The 15962-nt window shown below is 40.2% G+C and overlaps 1 protein-coding gene across 1 annotated transcript in view; it reads left to right on the plus strand.

Moving 5' to 3' along the window:
* Nucleotides 1–202: 202 nt before the first annotated feature.
* Nucleotides 203–15962, plus strand: part of LOC139763312 (probable glutamate receptor) — a 244468-nt gene continuing 228708 nt past the window's right edge. The window contains exon 1 of the mRNA XM_071689334.1: nucleotides 203–293. Coding sequence (XP_071545435.1) covers nucleotides 203–293 — 91 coding nt within the window. The remainder of the gene's footprint in view (nucleotides 294–15962) is intronic.

Raw genomic sequence — 15962 nt, forward strand, 5'->3', positions numbered from 1 at the left:
CCTCTGCAAACATCTTTTGTAGAGTATCTCAAAAAATATCTTAAGCAGTGAATTTCTATAACGTATCAACACAACTTTAGTTACGATTATCTTTCGGAGATATAAACTAATAACTACCTGTAAACAATGAGGTGTGTAGGAAGAACATATTATGTATTACTGCTTTCTCTTTATCCTCCTTATCTTGCTTATAGAAGTGAATATGACAGAGATGGTTACTTCTGTAGTGTGTGAGCTCTTCTTCCTGGCTGTACATTTCTTTCTGGCTCTAGCGCAGCTTCCTCGTCCTTACGGTAAGTTGATGATTATCATTGTTACACTAAGATATGAACGATCCTATGCTTATTGTAATTATGCAAATCTATCCCCTGGGGATAGGGGAGAAAGAATACTTCCCACTCATTCCTCACGTGTCGTAGAAGGCGACTAAGGGGGACGGGAGCGGGGGACAAGAAATCCTCCCCTCCTTGTATTTTAACTTTCTAAAAGGAGAAACAGAAGAAGGAGTCACGCTGGGAGTGCTCATCCTCCCTCGAAGGCTCAGATTGGGGTGTCTAAATGTGTGTAGATGTAACCAGTATAAGAAAAAAGGTGAGATATCTAGTAAGTTTGAGGAAAGGAACCTGGATGTTTTGGCTCTAAGCGAAACGAAGCTCAAGGGTAAAGGGGAAGAATGGTTTGGGAATGTCTTGGGAGTAAAGTCAGGGGTTAGTGAGAGGACAAGAGCAAAGGAAGGAGTAGCACTACTCATGAAACAGGAGTTGTGGGAGTATGTGACAGAGTGTAAGAAAGTACTTTCTAGATTGATATGGGTGAAACTGAAAGTTGATGGAGAGAGATGGGTGATTATTGGTGCATATGCACCTGGGCATGAGAAGAAAGATCAGAGAGGCAAGTGTTTTGGGAGCAGCTGAATGAGTGTGTTCGTGGTTTCGATGCTCAAGACTGGGTTATACTGATGGGTGATTTGAATGCAAAGGTGAGTAAAGTAGCAGTTGAGGGAATAATTGGTATATGTGGGGTGTTCAGTGTTGTAAATGGAAATGGTGAAGAGCTTGTAGATTAACGTGCTGAAAAAGGAATGGTGATTGGGAATACCTGGTTTAAAAAGCGAGATATAAATGAATATACGTATGTAAGTAGGAGAGATGGCCAGAGTGCGTTATTGGATTACGTGTTAATTGATACGCGGGCGAAAGAGAGACTTTTGAATGTTAATATGCTGAGATGTGCAACTGGAGGGATGTCTGATCATTATCTTGTGGTGGCGAAGGCGAAGATTTGTGGGGGTTTTCAGGAAATAAGAGAGAATGTTGAGGTGAAGAGATTGGTGAGAGTAAGTGAGCTTGGGAAGGAGACTTGTATGAGGAAGTACCAGAAGAGACTGAGTACAAAATGGAAAAAGGTAGGAACAAAGGAGGTGAGGGGAGTGGGGGATGAATGGGATATATTTAGGGAAGCAGCAACGGCTTGCGCAAAAAGATGCTTGTGGCATGAGAAGTGTGGGAGGTGGGCAGATTAGAAAGGGTAGTGAGTGTTGGGATGAAGAAGTAAGATTATTAGTGAAAGAGAAGAGAGAGGCATTTGGACGATTTTTACAGTGAAAAAATGCAAATGATTGGGAGATGTATGAAAGTAAGAGGCAGGAGGTCAAGAGAAACGTGCAAAAGGTGAAAAAGAGGGCAAATGAGAGTATGGGTGAGAGAGTATCATTAGATTTTAGGGAGAATAAAAAGATGTTTTGGAAGGAGGTAAATAAAGTGCGTAAGACAAGGGAGCAAATAGGAACTTCAGTGAAGGGGGCTAATGGGGAAGTGATAACAAGTAGTCGTGATGTGAGAAGGATATGAAGTGAGTATTTCAAAGGTTTGTTGAATGTGTTTGATGATAGAGTGGCAGATATAGGGTGTTTTGGTCGAGGTGGTGTGCAAAGTGAGAGGGTTGGGGAAAATGATTCGGTAAACAGAGAAGAGGTAGTAAAAGCTTTGCGGAAGATTAAAGCCGGCAATGCAGGAAGTTTGGGTGGTATTGCTGTGGAATTTATTAAAGAAGGGGTGACTGTATTGTTGACTGGTTGATTAGGTTATTTAATGTATGTATGATTCATGGTGAGGTGCCTGAGGATTGGCGGAATGATTGCATAGTACCATTGTACAAAGGCAAAGGGGATAAAATTGAGTGCTCAAATTACAGAGGTATAAGTTTGTTAAGTATTCCTGGTAGATTGTATGGGAGGGTATTGATTGAAAGGGTGAAGGCATGTACAGAGCATCAGACTGGGGAAGAGCAGTGTGGTTTCAGAAATGGTAGAGGATGTGTGGATCAGGTGTTTGCTTTGAAGAATGTATGTGAGAAATACTTAGAAAAGCAAAAGGATTTGTATGTAACATTTATGGATCTGGAGAAGGCATGTGATAGAGTTGATAGAGATTCTCTGTGGAACGTATCAAGAATATATGGTGTGGGAGGCAAGTTGTTAGAAGCAGTGAAAAGCTTTTATCGAGGATGTAAGGCATGTGTACGTGTAGGAAGAGAGGAAAGTGATTGGTTCTCAGTGAATGTAAGTTTGCGGCAAGGGTGTGTGATGTCTCCATGGTTGTTTAATTTGTTTATGGATGGGGTTGTTAGGGAGGTGAATGCAAGAGTTTTGGAAAGATTGGCAAGTATGCAGTATGTTGTGGATGAGAGAGCTTGGGAAATAAGTCAGTTGTTGCTCGCTGATGATACAGCGCTGGTAGCTGATTCATGTGAGAAATTGTAAAAGCTCGTGACTGAGTTTGATAAAGAGTGTGAAAGAAGAAAGTTAAGAGTAAATGTGAATAAGATCAAGGTTATTAGATACAGTAGGGTTGAGAGTCAAGTCAATTGGGATGTAAGTTTGAATGGAGAAAAACTGGAGGAAGTAAAGTGTTTTAGATATCTGGGAAGGGATCTGTCAGCGGATGGAACCATGGAAGCGGAATTGATTCATAGGGTGTGGGAGGGGGCGAAAATTCTGTGAGTCTTGAAGAATGTGTGGAAGTCGAGAACATTATATCGGAAAGCAAAAATGGCTATGTTTGAAGGAATAGTGGTTCCAAAAATTCTGTATTGCTCCAAGGCGTGGGCTAGGGATACAGTTGTGTGCAGGAGGGTGGATGTGCTGGAAATGAGATGTTTATGAGATGAGATGTTTATAGATGTTTATGGATGCAACCAAGAGAATTTTCTGGTGAATTCCTGATTAAGATATTCTTTATAGTATTACTGTTGCCAAAGGCAACATTTACATTAAAGGATTTAAGCAACATGGGAAGCAAAGTGAAATTATTATCAAAATGGAGAACTAAAAGATTCTTGGTGTCAACGGGAGGTTTGGGCTCAACTCTATAAAATGATTTCTTTGCTAACTTAAGGGATATATCAATGAAAGTTCTCGGGTACTTGATGTTTCCTAACTTTTCACTAAAGTTCCAGTTGATGCCCTTTTAGAATATATATTTGATGTCTTGGATGATATTCAATTACCTGTTTCAAAGTCTAATTTCATCGAACTGATAAAATTGTGTATAAAAGACTGTGTATTTCAATTTAATGGAGATTATTATGCTCAAAAATTTGGTATGGCAATGGGTAACCCTCTTTCACCTGTACTAAGTAATCTTTATTTGGATTTTTTTGAAACAAAATTACTAAAGGATATCTTACCTTCTAATGCAATTTGGTTTAGGTCTGTAGATGATGTTCTTTGTGTTTGGCCAACAAATGAAAATTTACAAATATTTCTCCCCTTACTTAACAATTTAGTACCTTCCATCAAATTCACTGTAGAAAATGAAAGTAATGGTTTTTTTTTTTATACTTTGTCGCTGTCTCCCGCGTTTGCGAGGTAGCGCAAGGAAACAGACGAAAGAAATGGCCCAACCCCCCCCATACACATGTATATACATACGTCCACACACGCAAATATACATACCTACACAGCTTTCCATGGTTTACCCCAGACGCTTCACATGCCTTGATTCAATCCACTGACAGCACGTCAACCCCGGTATACCACATCGCTCCAATTCACTCCATTCCTTGCCCTCCTTTCACCCTCCTGCATGTTCAGGCCCCGATCACACAAAATCTTTTTCACTCCATCTTTCCACCTCCAATTTGGTCTCCCTCTTCTCCTTGCTCCCTCCACCTCCGACACATATATCCTCTTGGTCAATCTTTCCTCACTCATCCTCTCCATGTGCCCAAACCACTTCAAAACACCCACTTCTGCTCTCTCAACCACGCTCTTTTTATTTCCACACATCTCTCTTACCCTTACGTTACTCACTCGATCAAACCACCTCACACCACACATTGTCCTCAAACATCTCATTTCCAGCACATCCATCCTCCTGCGCAAAACTCTATCCATAGCCCACGCCTCGCAACCATACAACATTGTTGGAACCACTATTCCTTCAAACATACCCATTTTTGCTTTCCGAGATAATGTTCTCGACTTCCACACATTCTTCAAGGCCCCCAGAATTTTCGCCCCCTCCCCCACCCTATGATCCACTTCCGCTTCCATGGTTCCATCCGCTGCCAGATCCACTCCCAGATATCTAAAACACTTCACTTCCTCCAGTTTTTCTCCATTCAAACTCACCTCCCACTTGACTTGACCCTCAACCCTACTGTACCTAATAACCTTGCTCTTATTCACATTTACTCTTAACTTTCTTCTTCCACACACTTTACCAAACTCAGTCACCAGCTTCTGCAGTTTCTCACATGAATCACCCACCAGCGCTGTATCATCAGCGAACAACAACTGACTCACTTCCCAAGCTCTCTCATCCCCAACAGACTTCATACTTGCCCCTCTTTCCAAAACTCTTGCATTTACCTCCCTAACAACCCCATCCATAAACAAATTAAACAACCATGGAGACATCACACACCCCTGCCGCAAACCTACATTCACTGAGAACCAATCACTTTCCTCTCTTCCTACACGTACACATGCCTTACATCCTCGATAAAAACTTTTCACTGCTTCTAACAACTTTCCTCCCACACCATATATTCTTAATACCTTCCACAGAGCATCTCTATCAACTCTATCATATGCCTTCTCCAGATCCATAAATGCTACATACAAATCCATTTGCTTTTCTAAGTATTTCTCACATACTTTCTTCAAAGCAAACACCTGATCCAAACATCCTCTACCACTTCTGAAACCACACTGCTCTTCCCCAATCTGATGCTCTGTACATGCCTTCACCCTCTCAATCAATACCCTCCCATATAATTTACCAGGAATACTCAACAAACTTATAGCTCTGTAATTTGAGCATTCACTCTTATCCCCTTTGCCTTTGTACAATGGCACTATGCACGCATTCCGCCAATCCTCAGGCACCTCACCATGAGTCATACATACATTAAATAACCTTACCAACCAGTCAACAATACAGTCACCCCCTTTTTTAATAAATTCCACTGCAATACCATCCAAACCTGCTGCCTTGCCGGCTTTCATCTTCCGCAAAGCTTTCACTACCTCTTCTCTGTTTACCAAATCATTTTCCCTAACCATCTCACTTTGCACACCACCTCGACCAAAACACCCTATATCTGCCACTCTATCATCAAACACATTCAACAAACCTTCAAAATACTCACTCCATCTCCTTCTCACATCACCACTACTTGTTATCACCTCCCCATTTGCGCCCTTCACTGAAGTTCCCATTTGCTCCCTTGTCTTACGCAATTTATTTACCTCATTCCAGAACATCTTTTTATTCTCCCTAAAATTTAATGATACTCTCTCACCCCAACTCTCATTTGCCCTTTTTTTCACCTCTTGCACCTTTCTCTTGACCTCCTGTCTCTTTCTTTTATACATCTCCCACTCAATTGCATTTTTTCCCTGCAAAAATCGTCCAAATGCCTCTCTCTTCTCTTTCACTAATACTCTTACTTCTTCATCCCACCACTCACTACCCTTTCTAATCAACCCACCTCCCACTCTTCTCATGCCACAAGCATCTTTTGCGCAATCCATCACTGATTCCCTAAATTCATCCCATTCCTCCCCCACTTCCCTTACTTCCATTGTTCTCACCTTTTTCCATTCTGTACTCAGTCTCTCCTGGTACTTCCTCACACAGGTCTCCTTCTCAAGCTCACTTACTCTCACCACCCTCTTCACCCCAACATTCACTCTTCTTTTCTGAAAACCCATACAAATCTTCACCTTAGCCTCCACAAGATAATGAACAGACATCCCTCCAGTTGCACCTCTCAGCACATTAACATCCAAAAGTCTCTCTTTCGCACGCCTGTCAATTAACACGTAATCCAATAACGCTCTCTGGCCATCTCTCCTACTTACATAAGTATACTTATGTATATCTTATGTTAACATTTTTAGATTGCATGATCCATAGACAAGGAAACAAGTTTAAGTTTAGCATATACAGAAAACCCACCAATGTATGCTCATATATCCATTATTACCCATATCAACATGACAACGTTAAATTATCATCATTTCAATCTATGTTCCTAAGGGCATTAAGTATTTGCAGTCCAGAGATTATTGATGATGAGTTTGAGAAGATACATTCTATTGTATCTAAGTTAAAGTACCCTAGAACTTTCATTGATAAATCCCTTAAGTTAGTAAAGAAATCATTTTATAGAGTTGAGCCCAAACCTCCAATTGACACCAAGAATCTTTTAGTTCTCGCTTTTAATGATAATTACACTTTTTCTTCCCATGTTGCTTAAATCCTTTAATGTAAATGTTGCCTTTAGTAACAATAATACTATAAAGAATATCTTAATCAGGAATTCACCAATAACGCTCTCTGGCCATCTCTCCTACTTACATACGTATACTTATGTATATCTCGCTTTCTAAACCAGGTATTCCCAATCACCAGTCCTTTTTCAGCACATAAATCTAAAAGCTCTTCACCATTTCCATTTACAACCCTGAACACCCCATGTATACCAATTATTCCCTCAACTGCCACATTACTCACCTTTGCATTCAAATTACCCATCACTATAACCCGGTCTCATGCATCAAAACCACTAACACACTCATTCAGCTGCTCCCAAAGCACTTGCCTCTCACGATCTTTCTTCTCATGCCCAGGTGCATATGCACCAATAATCACCCATCTCTCTCCATCAACTTTCAGTTTTAATCATATTAATTGAGAATTTACTTTTTTACATTTTATCACATACTCCCATAACTCCTGTTTCCGGTGTCCTGCTACTCCTTCCCTTGCTCTTGTCTTCTCACTAACCCTTGGCTTTACTCACAAGACATTCCCAAACCACTCTTCCCCTTTACCCTTGAAAGGGTAGTGAGTGGTGGGATGAAGAAGTAAGATTATTAGTGAAAGAGAAGAGAGAGGCATTTGGACGATTTTTGCAAGGAAAAAATGCAATTGAGTGGGAGATGTATCAAAGAAAGACAGGAGGTCAAGAGAAAGGTGCAAGAGGTGAAAAAGAGGGCAAATGAGAGTTGGTGTGAGAGAGTATCATTAAATTTTAGGGAGAATAAAAAGATGTTCTGGAGGAGGTAAATACAGTGCGTAAGACAAGGGAGCAAATGGGAACGTCAGTGAAGGGCGCAAATGGGGAGGTGATAACAAGTAGTGGTGATGTGAGAAGGAGATGGAGTGAGTATTTTGATGGTTTGTTGAATGTGTTTGATGATAGAGTGGCAGATATAGGGTGTTTTGGTCGAGGTGGTGTGCAAAGTGAGAGGGTTAGGGAAAATGATTTGGTAAACAGAGAAGAGGTAGTAAAAGCTTTGCGGCAGATGAAAGCCGGCAAGGCAGCAGGTTTGGATGGTATTGCAGTGGAATTTATTAAAAAAGGGAGTGACTGTATTACTGACTGGTTGGTAAGGTTATTTAATGTATGGATGACTCATGCTGAGGTGCCTGAGGATTGGCGGAATGCTTCCATAGTGCCATTGCACAAAGGCAAAGGGGATAAGAGTGAGTGCTGAAATTACAGAGGTATAAGTTTGTTGAGTATTCCTGGTAAATTATATGAGAGGGTATTGATTGAGAGGATGAAGGCATGTACAGATCATCAGATTGGGGAAGAGCAGTATGGTTTCAGAAGTGGTAGAGGATGTGTGGATCAGGTGTGTGCTTTGAAGAATGTATGTGAGAAATACTTAGAAAAGCAAATGGATTTGTATGTAGCATTTATGGATCTGGAGAAGGCATGTGATAGAGTTGATAGAGATGCTTTGTGGAAGGTATTAAGAATATCTGGTGTGGGAGGCAAGTTGTTACAAGCAGTGAAATGTTTTTATCGAGGATGTAAGGCATGTGTACGTATAGGAAGAGAGGAAAGTGATTGGTTCTCAGTGAATGTAGGTTAGCGGCAGGGGTGTGTGATGTCTCCATGGTTGTGTAATTTGTTTATGGATGGGGTTGTTAGGGAGGTGAATGCAAGAATTTTGGAAAGAGGGGCAAGTATGAAGTCTGTTTTGGATGAGAGAGCTTGGGAAGTGAGTCAGTTGTTGTTCGCTGATGATACAGCGCTGGTGGCTGATTCATGTGAGAAACTGCAGAAGCTGGTGACTGAGTTTGGTAAAGTGTGTGAAAGAAGAAAGTTAAGAGTAAATCTGAATAAGAGGAAGGTTATTAGGTACAGTAGGGTTGAGGGTCAAGTCAATTGGGAGGTGAGTTTGAATGGAGAAAAATTGGAGGAAGTGAAGTGTTTTAGATATCTGGGAGTGGATCTTGCAGCGGATGGAAACATGGAAGCGGAAGTGGATCATAGGGTGGGGGAGGGGGCGAAAATTCTGGGAGTCTTGAAGAATGTGTGGAAGTCGAGAACATTACCTCGGAAAGCAAAAATGGGTATGTTTGAAGGAATAGTGGTTCCAACAATGTTGTATGGTTGCGAGGCGTGGACTATGGATAGAGTTGTGCGCAGGAGGATGGATGTGCTGGAAATGAGATGTTTGAGGACAATGTGTGGTGTGAGGTGGTTTGATCGAGTAAGTAACGTAAGGGTAAGAGAGATGTGTGGAAATAAAAAGAGCGTGGTTGAGAGAGCAGAAGAGGGTGTTTTGAAATGGTTTGGTCACATGGAGAGAATGAGTGAGGAAAGATTGACCAAGAGGATATATGTGTCGGAGGTGGAGGGAACGAGGAGAAGAGGGAGACCAAATTGGAGATGGAAAGATGGAGTGAAAAAGATTTTGTGTGATCGGGGCCTGAACATGCAGGAGGGTGAAAGGAGGGCAAGGAATAGAGTGAATTGGAGCGATGTGGTATACCGGGGTTGACGTGCTGTCAGTGGATTGAATCAAGGCATGTGAAGCGTCTGGGGTAAACCATGGAAAGCTGTGTAGGTATGTATATTTGCGTGTGTGGACGTATGTATATACATGTGTATGGGGGGGGGGGGGTTGGGCCATTTCTTTCGTCTGTTTCCTTGCGCTACCTCGCAAACGCGGGAGACAGCGACAAAGTATAAGAAATAAAAATATATATATATATATATATATATATATATATATATATATATATATATATATATATATATATATATATATATATATATATATATATGAGGATACATTGGTGAGTTGTCTGTATATGCTAAACTTAAATTTGTTTCCTTGTCTATGGATTATGCAATCTAGAAATGGTAACTTACCATTATTTTCATTTTCTATGGTAAATTTGATGGAAGGTATTGAATTGTTAAGTAAGGGGAGAAATATTTGTAAATTTTCATTTGTTGGTCAAACACAAAGAACATCACCTACATACCTAAACCAAATTACATTAGAAGGTAAGACATCCTTTAGTAATTTTGTTTCAAAAAATTCCATATAAAGATTACTTAGTACATGTGATAGAGGGTTACCCATTGCCACACCAAATTTTTGAGCATAATAATCCCCATTAAATTGAAATACTCAGTCTTTTATACACAATTATATAATTTCAATCAAATTAGCCTTTGAAACAGGTAAATGAATATAATCCAAGACATCAAATAAATATTCTAATTGGTCATAAAATGGAACTTTAGTGAAAAGTGAGGAAACATGAAAGCTAACTAGTTTAAAATAAAAATCAACATTCGTATTGTTTAGCTTGTTGAGTAGATCTACATTCTTCATGATATTAGAATTGATATCTTACCCACCAAAGGGCTTAATAATGGAAGTACCCATTTTGGCAATTTATATGTGATGGAGCCTACTGAACTCACTATAGGTGTTGCTGGAAAATTTTGTTTATGTGTTTTCATATATGTAGAAAATGAGAATAATGGTACGTTATAATTTTTAGATTGCATGATCCACAGACAAGGAAACAAGTTTAAGTTTAGCCTATACAGAAAATGAATGTATGCTCAATGTATGCTCAAATATTCATTATTACTCATCTCAACATGAGAGACTTAAATTATCATCATTTCAATCTATGTTCCTTAGGGCATTACGTATTTTCAGTCCAGGGTTTATTGATGATGAGTTTGAGAAGATATATTCTATTGGATCTAAGTTAAAGTACCCTCGATCTTTCGTTGATAAATCCCTTAAGTTAGGAAAGAAATCATTTTATAGAGTTGAGCCTAAACCTCCCATTGACACCAAGTTTCTTTCACTTCTCCCTCTTAATAATAATTTCACCTTGCTTCCCATATTCCTTAAATCCTTTAATGTAAATGTTGCCTTTAGCAACAATGATATTATAAAGAATATCTTAATCAGGAATTCACCAGAAAATTCTCTTGGATGCATCTATAGAGTGCCTTGTGGAAAATGTGATAAATTGTATGTTGGTCACCCTGGTAAGGATCTTTCTATTAGACTTAAGCAACATAGATATAGTATAAGAACTGGACAAGAATCAAATGCCTTTTTTAAATCACGTTAAAAACTATGGTTATTTTATTCACTGGAGTAACACCATCTCAGTTATTAATTCTAACTCGATTACCAAGAGAAACATCATTGAATCTTCTATTATTAAATACACAAAGAATTAAAATTTTAATTTTATTGATGGTCTATACAGAAAACATAACTTTATTGTTGATAAAATGTGTAAAATGATAAGTTTATGAACGCTCGTTGTATGTTTTGGAAAATCAAATGTTTACCAAATGGCGTCCTAGATTCGTTTCTTCGATATGCGTCAACTGACTTATATTTCTCTCTTGTGTCTCCCTTGATGATGTGATGATTACACGAAAGTGCACTTGGGAACTTGTCGTGTTTCCTTTTCCAAGCGGACTCATAGGAATATCTTGATCGCGCGCAAAATTGTGATGCTTTCCAAAATATATATATATATATATATATATATATATATATATATATATATATATATATATATATATATATATATATATATATATATAAGCGACTAGAGCGACTAGAGGGGACGGGAACGGGGGGCCAGAAATCCTCCCCTCCTTGTATTAACTTTCTAAAATGGGAAACAGAAGAAGGAGACACGCGGGGAGTGCTCATCCTCCTCGAAGGCTCAGAGTGGGGTGCCTAAATGTGTGTGGATGTAACCAAGATGTGAAAAAAGGAGAGATAGGTAGTATGTTTGAGGAAAGGAACCTGGATGTTTTGGCTCTGAGTGAAACGAAGCTCAAGGGTAAAGGGGAAGAGTGGTTTGGGAATGTCTGGGGAGTAAAGTCAGGGGTTAGTGAGACGACAAGAGCAAGGGAAGGAGTAGCAATACTCCTGAAACAGGAGTTGTGGGAGTATGTGATAGAGTGTAAGAAAGTAAATTCTCGATTAATATGGGTAAAACTGAAAGTTGATGGAGAGAGGTGGGTGATTATTGGTGCATATGCACCTGGGCTTGAGAAGAAAGATCAAGAGAGGCAAGTGTTTTGGGAGCAGCTGAATGAGTGTGTTAGTGGTTTTGATGCACGAGACCGGGTTATAGTGATGGGTGATTTGAATGCAAAGGTGAGTAATGTGGCAGTTGAGGGAATAATTGGTATACATGGGGTGTTCAGTGTTGTAAATGGAAATGGTGAAGAGCTTGTAGATTTATGTGCTGAAAAAGGACTGATGATTGGGAATACCTGGTTTAAAAAGCGAGATATACATAAGTATACTTATGTAAGTAGGAGAGATGGCCAGAGAGCGTTATTGGATTACGTGTTAATTGACAGGCGTGCGAAAGAGAGACTTTTGGATGTTAATGTGCTGAGAGGTGCAACTGGAGGGATGTCTGATCATTATCTTGTGGAGGCTAAGGTGAAGATTTGTATGGGTTTTCAGAAAAGAAGAGAGAATGTTGGGGTGAAGAGGGTGGTGAGAGTAAGTGAGCTTGAGAAGGAGACCTGTGTGAGGAAGTACCAGGAGAGACTGAGTGCAGAATGGAAAAAGGTGAGAACAATGGAAGTAAGGGGAGTGGGGGAGGAATGGGATGTATTTAGGGAATCAGTGATGGATTGCGCAAAAGATGCTTGTGGCATGAGAAGAGTGGGAGGTGGGTTGATTAGAAAGGGTAGTGAGTGGTGGGATGAAGAAGTAAGAGTATTAGTGAAAGAGAAGAGAGAGGCATTTGGACGATTTTTGCAGGGAAAAAATGCAATTGAGTGGGAGATGTATAAAAGAAAGAGACAGGAGGTCAAGAGAAAGGTGCAAGAGGTGAAAAAAAGGGCAAATGAGAGTTAGGGTGAGAGAGTATCATTAAATTTTAGGGAGAATAAAAAGATGTTCTGGAATGAGGTAAATAAATTGCGTAAGACAAGGGAGCAAATGGGAACTTCAGTGAAGGGCGCAAATGGGGAGGTGATAACAAGTAGTGGTGATGTGAGAAGGAGATGGAGTGAGTATTTTGAAGGTTTGTTGAATGTGTTTGATGATAGAGTGGCAGATATAGGGTGTTTTGGTCGAGGTGGTGTGCAAAGTGAGAGGGTTAGGGAAAATGATTTGGTAAACAGAGAAGAGGTAGTGAAAGCTTTGCGGAAGATGAAAGCCGGCAAGGCAGCAGGTTTGGATGGTATTGCAGTGGAATTTATTAAAAAAGGGGGTGACTGTATTGTTGACTGGTTGGTAAGGTTATTTAATGTATGTATGACTCATGGTGAGATGCCTGAGGATTGGCGGAATGCGTGCATAGTGCCATTGTACAAAGGCAAAGGGGATAAGAGTGAATGCTCAAATAACAGAGGTATAAGTTTGTTGAGTATTCCTGGTAAATTATATGGGAGGGTATTGACTGAGAGGGTGAAGGCATGTACAGAGCATCAGATTGGGGAAGAGCAGTGTGGTTTCAGAAGTGGTAGAGGATGTGTGGATCAGGTGTTTGCTTTGAAGAATGTATGTGAGAAATACTTAGAAAAGCAAATGGATTTGTATGTAGCATTTATGGATCTGGAGAAGGCATATGATAGAGTTGATAGAGATGCTCTGTGGAAGGTATTAAGAATATATGGTGTGGGAGGAAAGTTGTTAGAAGCAGTGAAAAGTTTTTATCGAGGATGTAAGGCATGTGTACGTGTAGGAAGAGAGGAAAGTGATTGGTTCTCAGTGAATGTAGGTTTGCGGTAGGGGTGTGTGATGTCTCCATGGTTGTTTAATTTGTTTATGGATGGGGTTGTTAGGGAGGTAAATGCAAGAGATTTGGAAAGAGGGGCAAGTATGAAGTCTGTTGGGGATGAGGGAGCTTGGGAAGTGAGTCAGTTGTTGTTCGCTGATGATACAGCGCTGGTGGCTGATTCATGTGAGAAACTGCAGAAGCTGGTGACTGAGTCTGGTAAAGTGTGTGGAAGAAGAAAGTTAAGAGTAAATGTGAATAAGAGCAAGGTTATTAGGTACAGTAGGGTTGAGGGTCAAGTCAATTGGGAGGTGAGTTTGAATGGAGAAAAACTGGAGGAAGTGAAGTGTTTTAGATATCTGGGAGTGGAACTGGCAGCGGATGGAACCATGGAAACGGAAGTGGATGATAGGGTGGGGGAGGGGGCGAAAATTCTGGGGGCCTTGAAGAATGTGTGGAAGTCGAGAACATTATCTCGGAAAGCAAAAATGGGTATGTTTGAAGGAATAGTGGTTCCAACAATGTTGTATGGTTGCGAGACTTGGGCTATGGATAGAGTTGTGCGCAGGAGGATGGATGTGCTGGAAATGAGATGTTTGAGGACAATGTGTGGTGTGAGGTGGTTTGATCGAGTGAGTAACGTAAGGGTAAGAGAGATGTGTGGAAATAAAAAGAGCGTGGTTGAGAGAGCAGAAGAGGGTGTTTTGAAGTGGTTTGGGCACATGGAGAGGATGAGTGAAGAAACATTGACCAAGAGGATATATGTGCCGGAGGTGGAGGGAGCAAGGAGAAGAGGGAGACCAAATTGGAGGTGGAAAGATGGAGTGAAAAAGATTTTGTGTGATCGGGGCCTGAACATGCAGGAGGGTGAAAGGAGGGCAAGGAATAGAGTGAATTGGAGCGATGTGGTATACCGGAGTTGACGTGCTGTCAGTGGATTGAATCAAGGCATGTGAAGCGTCTGGGGTAAACCATGGAAAGCTGTGTAGGTATGTATATTTGCGTGTGTGGACGTATGTATATACATGCGTATGGGGGGGTTGGGCCATTTCTTTCGTCTGTTTCCTTGCGCTACCTCGCAGGTGCGGGAGACGGCGACAAAGTATAAAAAAAAGAAAGAAAATATATATATATATATATATATATATATATATATATATATATATATATATATATATATATATATATATATATATATATCCCTGGGGATAGGGGAGAAAGAATACTTCCCACGTATTCCCTGCGTGTCGTAGAAGGCGACTAAAAGGGAAGGGAGCGGGGGGCTAGAAATCCTCCCCTCTCGTTTTTTTTTTTTTTTTTTTTTTTCCAAAAGAAGGAACAGAGAAGGGGGCCAGGTGAGGGTATTCCCTCAAAGGCCCAGTCCTCTGTTCTTAACGCTACATCGCTATCGCGGGAAATGGCGAATAGTATGAAAAAAAAAATATATATATATATATATATATATATATATATATATATATATATATATATATATATATATATATATATATATATATATATATATATATATATATATATATATATATATATATATATATATATATGTATATTATCCCTGGGGATAGGGGAGAAAGAATACTTCCCACGTATTCCCTGCGTGTCGCAGAAGGCGACTAGAAGGGAAGGGAGCGGGGGGGCTGGAGATCCTCCACTCTCATTTTTTTTTTTTCTCCAAAAGAAAGAACAGAGAAGGGGGCCACTTAAGGATATTCCCTCAAAGGCCCAGGCCTCTGTTCTTAACGCTACCTCGCTTATGCGGGAAATGGCGAGTAGTATGTAAAAAAAAGAAAATATATATATAAATATATATATATATATATATTTTTTTTCTTTTTTTTTTTGCTGTCTCCCGCATTTACGAGGTAGCGCAAGGAAACAGACGAAAGAAATGGCCCAACCCACCCTCATTCACATGTATATACATACGTCCACACACGCAAATATACATACCTACACAGCTTTCCATGGTTTACCCCAGACGCTTCACATGCCCTGATTCAATCCACTGACAGCATGTCAACCCGGTATACCACATCGATCCAATTCACTCTATTCCTTGCCCTCCTTTCACCCTCCTGCATGTTCAGGCCCCGATGACACAAAATCTTTTTCACTCCATCTTTCCACCTCCAATTTGGTCTCCCTCTTCTCCTCGTTCCCTCCACCTCCGACACATATATAATCTTGGTCAATCTTTCCTCACTCATTCTCTCCATGTGCCCAAACCATTTCAAAACACCCTCTTCTGCTCTCTCAACCACGCTCTTTTTATTTCCATACATCTTTCTTACCCTTACGTTACTTAATCGATCAAACCACATCACACCACACATTGTCCTCAAACATATCTTTTCCAGCACATCCATCCTCCTGCGCACAAGCCTGTCC

Source organism: Panulirus ornatus, chromosome 46, assembly GCF_036320965.1.
Source record: "Panulirus ornatus isolate Po-2019 chromosome 46, ASM3632096v1, whole genome shotgun sequence".
Classification (NCBI taxonomy): Eukaryota; Metazoa; Arthropoda; class Malacostraca; order Decapoda; family Palinuridae; genus Panulirus; species Panulirus ornatus.